Here is a 7148-nt window from a genome sequence, read left to right as displayed (position 1 = left end):
GTATGATGGATGTTTCATAGATGTGTTGAGGTGGAGGACAAAAAATCAGAAAGGTAACCATGAAGCAGGTAATCAGAGGAGCGTGCTGTACGAGTACGTGCACTAAGGAGATGGGGGAGTAATTTGTTTTATTCATTTTCATTTAGTCGTACATTGACAGCGCTACCTGCTTGTGATGAGTTAGCTGATAACATCACTGGAGGTAGTTTTCCTCTCATAAGTCCTCCTAACCCTTTTTATTTTCAATGAACCGCTTTATTGCACTGTGAACCATTCCGATATTCACCGTCCTCTTTATTCATCCAAACACCGTACTTATAACCCTTCCTTCGTCATAGCATCTCAGGGTTTCTTCTTCTTCTTGGCGTGCCTCAAGAATCCTCACAGGAATTGAGTGTTTCCAAGAATAGAATAGTGATCATCAGTTTTTCGTCCTTCACAGATCCTGATCTCAATAATATTTTGTACGAATCTGTGATATTTTATGCTAAGACAGTTCCACAATGCATCCATACCAAGGACCCATTCCGACACCAGTTAGTTAATCTCACTGTTCTAGAAAGATATTAAACTCTTCAAGAGCGCAGTATTCTTACCACACGTTCGGCAGCTCCATACATTGTCTTATCTTTCCAATGTAATCTATATCGTGTGTGGATAATTCAGGAATTTTTATAACCTGTAGAGTTTCATGGATTAAGTAATTTCATCAGAAGCCAAGGTATTCTCTTACAGAATAACTAATTATGATTAGATCAACAATTTTTGTCTCATCATTCTTTGAATTCATTACAACTTTGTCTCAAAGAATTCAGCAATGAGAAGTAATATTTGATTTTACTATGGGCGTAATAGGCAGAGAGAGAGAGAGAGAGAGAGAGAGAGAGAGAGAGAGAGAGAGAGAGAGAGAGAGAGAGAGAGAGAGAGAGAGAGAGAGAGATTTCATTTAAATAACTCTATAGGTATAACTCTGTGTCACATAACTTGAATATCGAGATGGGCAGGTGGAGTCAGATACTCGTTTAGCTGAGGATTTGTTCATGTGGTGGAAATGTGGTACAGTCTGAGGATCATGCGCTCCTGCGTTGTCGAACTGTATATCATGAAACTTACAATATGTTAAACCTTTCAGGTATTAGTGGTTTTATGGATGTACCCGATAACATTGAGGAGTTATGTGATCATGTGCATAATGTGATGAAATTACATGTGATTATTTATTGCTTTTGGACACAATTTTTCATTCAAGAATATTGAGAGTATGCTTAATACATAATGTTTTATAAGTTTTCATTCTTTTAGGTGTACTTAAGATGCCTTGTAATACAATTTAAATTTATAAGGATGTATTTTTTTTTCGCAGTTATCTTGGTAAAGAAACGCTGAAAATTTAAGCATTAATGTTTGGGAATTGTTTTAAGATTATCTTTTGTTTGCTGGCTTTTATGGTGATACAGTATGTTTATTTTATGGACTACAATGATGTTTTAGCATTTTCATTTACTGTGAAATTTTGTGGTCAATAAAGTAACTGTGTGTGTGTGTGTGTGTGTGTGTGTGTGTGTGAACACTTGGGCATTAATCTTACCTTCTGCTGCAATATTAATTTGCTTTGATTTACATTATTGCCATGATATCATGGACTCTACTGTTTTCGCCTTTATAGAACTGACAAATGAGTAGAACTGGGCATTTTATGCGATTCTTCAACCATGGTGAACTTTTTTGATATTCCGTCTTGTCATACAATGACATTGAGTTTAGAGAGAGAGAGAGAGAGAGAGAGAGAGAGAGAGAGAGAGAGAGAGAGAGATTAACACTACATTCCACCACACACAGGTTATCAAAAAGTATCATCAGAATTTATCGGCCGCGCTCCTCGCCGTTGACGTCTAAAATACCCACCTTCGAGGAGTTCGTCAAATTTTTGATATCAGATATTCCCCTCAAGGACGACATCAAGAAGAAGCATCGTGGTGTTCAAAACATTCACTGGATGCCCTTCTACGCCAACTGTGCCCCTTGTGATATCCATTACGATGTCATTCTTAACATGGAAACCATTGAGGACGACACGAGGCAGGTATCATCTTCTGTGGGACGTGGACTTTATGTACTGTTGCATTTTTTTTCTGTGTTTCTATAGTTTTACTTCCTTTCCATAGGGTTCATAGAATATATATATATATATATATATATATATATATATATATATATATATATATATATATATATATATATATATATATATATATATATATATATATATATATATATATATATATATATATATATATATATATATATATATATATATATATATATATATATATATATATATATATATATATATATATATATATATATATATATATATATATATATATATATATGGAGTCCCCAGTGGCGAAACTGCAAGGAGCACTTGCCCCCCATTTTAGTAGAGCTGTGCCCCCCTTGTGTCCGCACCGCCCCCATTTCAGGGCTGTGCCCCCCTTTGAGTAACTTGACAAATCGGTAACATACTGAAAAAAAAAAAAATAGTAAGTTGTGTTCAAAATTCATACCCATGAACAAACGTATAATTCCAGCCACCCGGAACTGCCGGCAATTTTCAGCCGAAAGTATTCACACTGTGGAGAGCAGCCGCTGGCCCGCTGGCCAGCTGCATCAAACATAAACAATCAAAGATCGAGTCCTCCGACCACGAACCGGTTGCTGTAGCTATGATTTTGCTGTGGTTGAAGAGAAAACAAAAGAAGAAATGGTTGTAGACTCGTTCCTGGCTGGCGAGAAAGAATACAAGTGGTGTCTATTACAAAACTTGCGAAAGTTACACAGATGGTTTCCTCAACTGACGATGTAAACAAACCGCGTCTATTTTCCAAAATTTTAATAAGTAAATTTAAATACTTTATAATAATGGTACAGTCAGTTATTGTAATTAAAGCGTTATTCAACACTATTTCTTCTATTTTCAATTTTATTTTAATAGCTGTTCTCATTTGACCCCGGAAAACTGCCACCGACTGCCGAAAGGCGATTGAATCTAGAGCGACAGAGCGGTTCCCCTGGCTCGGGCGGCAACTCAGCCTCACGGGAGCATTTCGCTCCCGGCTGCACATTCCCGGTTAAAACCAGCTTTTAGATTTTGCTTTAGATAATGAACTAGATATACAGAACGTAACGGTAAGCGACGGTAGGGTAATCTGCGCAGAGAAGAAGGGAGACAGCTATAGATTACATAAATAGTAGTAAATGAGAGTGCTAGGAGAATGATTAGGGATATGTGGATGGATGAGGAAGGTGTCATAAATGTTGTTAGTGATCATAATATGTTAGTACTAAATTGTATCTGCCATAGCTAGAGAGGGGGGGAAGGAAACAGAAACAATGATTTCTATTGAAACATGAGAGGAGGAGACTGGAAGAACTTCAGAAAGTATTTAGAATCTGAAGAATGGGGTGGGATGGGAGGGGGACTGGATAAACTTAATAACAATATATGGTTTACAATAGATAAGGTGGTCAGAAGAAGGATAAGGAAACGAAAGAGGGGAAGGGATAGGAAACAGGGTAAGAGGTGGTGAAATGAAGGGTTAGAAAAAAGAGAAATGGGGCAAATAAAAGATGTTGGAGCTTAAAGAAGGAATTGGACAGGGAAGAAGGAAGACAAGAACATGAAAGAATATGGGATCAGAACAAGATTAAGCAGAGGGAAGTTAAGCGCCTCATTAGGCGCTTATATATATATATATATATATATATATATATATATATATATATATATATATATATATATATATATATATATATATATATATATATATATATATATATATATATATATATATATATATATATATATATATATATATATATATATATATATATATATATATATATATATATATATATATATATATATATATATATATATATATATATATATATATATATATATATATATATATATATATAATATATATATATATATATATATATATATATATATATATATATATATATATATATATATATATATATATATATATATATATATATATATATATATATATATATATATATATATATATATATATATATATATATATATATATATATATATATATATATATATATATATATATACATATATATATATATATATATATATATATATATATATATATATATATATATATATATATATATATATATATATATATATATATATATATATATATATATATATATATATATATATATATATATATATATATATATATATATATGAGATCTTACCGTGCCCTATTTAACATTTAACAGGCTAAAGTAACTTTATTCTCATAATTGTATATACCTTAAAATAATGTTTCACGAAAGTTGCGAATGATTTGTCATTAAACCCAACAAATGAAGCTTGGCGTCCTTTAGAAGCGAGCTAACTCCATCTACCGAAGATACAAGTGTCACTTGTGTGATAGTGGGACTTATTACACCTGGAGTTTAAAATACACCTGGACTGTTTCATCGTCCGCCGGTCAAGTAAGTGCATAACTCTGTGTCGCTTATGTGTAGATAGAAGTGCTACTGAAGACTGGTGTTGCAGGTACATTAATCATCAGTTCCGTCTGGGCTTGAAACAACAACTGCAGATGAACCACCATGCGCCCAACTCATCGGAGTCCAGCGCTCTTAACTTATTCAAGGTGAAATACCCTTGTTGTTTTACCTTTAATACCTGTTTGGTAAATTGTTATGAATTTTAGTTTTACTTCTTAAATGCATTATTTGCTAGAATTATTATTGCTATTTTTTATCGATATATCACTTGCAATACGATAGCTCCACCTCCTGCATCTCATTCCTGATTCTCAAAGTTCATTTACAGTCGGGGATCGCCTTTCATCTACCATCATGCTCAGCCTCATTCGTTCGTTATTTTTACTACATCTGAGACTGCTCTCAGTTTTTTTTTTTTTCCTTCTTTCAGTAAAAATGTACTTAACTAACATCTGATCCCTGACTTTAGCATTATGTTTAGTTAGAATGAAAGATGAAAAGTTCCTTTTTCCAGGAATTGCCCCACGACCTCATCATGGCGCTTCACAAAAGATACCGCGTCGATTTTGACATGTTTGGGTACAGCACCTACCCATTCCTCCCGGAAGCCTAACCTATAGTGCTGGCCGCTACGAGAACTGTGCACCGTCGGTATCCTCCTCCTGCAAAATTAAGCTGTGATTTATCTGCATACGGTGTAATTTACTTGGTAAGATTTAATTTAGCAGAACTTCCAAAGATCTTTCTGTAATATTCCCTACAATTGGATGATCTCAAAATTATGATCAAGTGGAATAGGAAAGCGCATAGGTGCGTGGATAAAGGACTGGTTCTCAGCCCGAAAACAACGCATCGTTTTAAATGGAGTAGCATCGTGTTGGCTTAACGTAATCATAATGGTGGGCCTCAGCGGTTAGTATCGAGACCAACGCTCTTCAGGATATATGTAAATTATGTACAAAAACGATCTTCTATCAAAAGTAGCTAAAATTTGCGGATAATGTAAAATTTGATGATGAGGTATCATGCGCTGAAGGCTAATAAGATTCATGAGATCAATAATATAACAGAATGGGCTGAGAATTGCAGATACACTTCAACGCAAATACAATTAAGCAAACTAGTAATAAGAATCTAAATTTCAAATATCAAGTGCCCGATCAAGATCTGCATAATGTTTAATAAAAAAAAATTACAGTAATCCTTAGCAGTAATCTAAAAGTTAGTGACTAATGTATTGCGGCAAACAAAAAAGGGGGGAAAAAAAACACCGCACAACTCTGGTCTCAAAATTACATGAAAGATTTTAATAAGATTACGGTGATGAGTAACAAAACAAAGCCTACACTGGATAATCTCTCATACGAGAAAGATATGTTTTTATAAACGAAGAGATATAATTGAAGTTTTCAAAATACTAAAAGGATTCGAAAAAAAAATAATAAATCACATGACAACAACAGAAACCTTACAAAATTAAAGAGACGGAAATGTGACACACCCATGAATAAAGTATTTTGATATTGAAATTATTGATCACTTGAACAGTCTCATAACAAGTTGTTAGCACGACAACGCTAAGGTAGATTGTTATAAATCCAAACTACATAAATACTAATGAGAGATGTAAGTTTACTAACAAGAAATCGAAATTGTATCGTTTGCGTTTCCGATGCGAGATGTGGCCACAAAGCACTACTGTAGTCGCGTTCATGGGGTCTGAAGGTTGCATCATTATTCTTTGGCGACCTACCCGCCTGAAACTGCATGCGGTGCGCTTCAGGAAGACATCGGTATCATCATCAATACTAAATATAGACAGCGTTTATTTTATTATTTAAAACTCAGATTTTACTAGATTTATCGGTACTCGCCATTGCTGTCTGTTTAATATCAAAAGTGGTAACTATTCCTAAAGGGAATCGCAAGAGCGGGTTCGAACACAGTGTCGACGAAAAGATTGCCACAATATGATACTGCAGCCTTCAATCGCCGTGACTGCGTCTGTAGCGTTTGTGGAAAATAGTATGTTTCTTTCATTTCCATGCATCTGTTTTCTTCAAGATATGCTGTGCTGTGTTGTCTCATGTTTCCTGGCGGCATATTGTCGCAGGGAGAGGTGGGAAGGGAGAGTCTTGTTCTGTTTCTACCCTGTTCTTCCACAGGCAGTTTACTAGCAGCAGTAAATACATAAGCAGATGAGTTCTGTTAGCCTTATCTCTAGACTAACTCGTTTCATGTAACCCCTGATGCCTGTTATAGGTTATTATTGTTATGCTTAGTAGTTTTCCTCCGAGCGGCTTGAGACTATAATGTTTTTATACTTAAGTCAAAAAAAAAAAAAAACTTCAAATCTGTGTACTATAAAAACAATTATATTAATATACGTTCAGTATATTTATCCATCACTAGTAAAGCCTATCACCATCAACTGATAGTTAATCCTTCATTGAAATAAAGTCACTGTCCACTAATGTCTCATTTAGCACACCCGATATTCGCCAAGAGTAGTGGGAAAAGATCCTAGTTAAAGTGTCACCACGGTGACCGCACAGCCGCCACACCGTCTTTGGACTGCCGCC

At 34.5% G+C, this 7148-nt stretch overlaps 1 protein-coding gene across 5 annotated transcripts in view; it reads left to right on the top strand.

Moving 5' to 3' along the window:
• LOC135110908 (carbohydrate sulfotransferase 10-like) overlaps nucleotides 1–5304 on the top strand; it is a 77196-nt gene extending 71892 nt beyond the window's left edge. For all 5 annotated transcript variants that reach the window (XM_064023549.1, XM_064023552.1, XM_064023551.1 and 2 more), the window contains 3 exons: nucleotides 1840–2079; nucleotides 4613–4712; nucleotides 5081–5304. In XM_064023549.1, the coding sequence (XP_063879619.1) occupies nucleotides 1840–2079; nucleotides 4613–4712; nucleotides 5081–5179 (439 nt within the window). In that variant the 3' untranslated portion in view covers nucleotides 5180–5304. The remainder of the gene's footprint in view (nucleotides 1–1839; nucleotides 2080–4612; nucleotides 4713–5080) is intronic.
• Nucleotides 5305–7148: the final 1844 nt, after the last annotated feature.

Source organism: Scylla paramamosain, chromosome 21, assembly GCF_035594125.1.
Source record: "Scylla paramamosain isolate STU-SP2022 chromosome 21, ASM3559412v1, whole genome shotgun sequence".
Lineage (NCBI taxonomy): Eukaryota > Metazoa > Arthropoda > Malacostraca > Decapoda > Portunidae > Scylla > Scylla paramamosain.
This window is presented reverse-complemented; position numbering and strand designations above follow the sequence as displayed.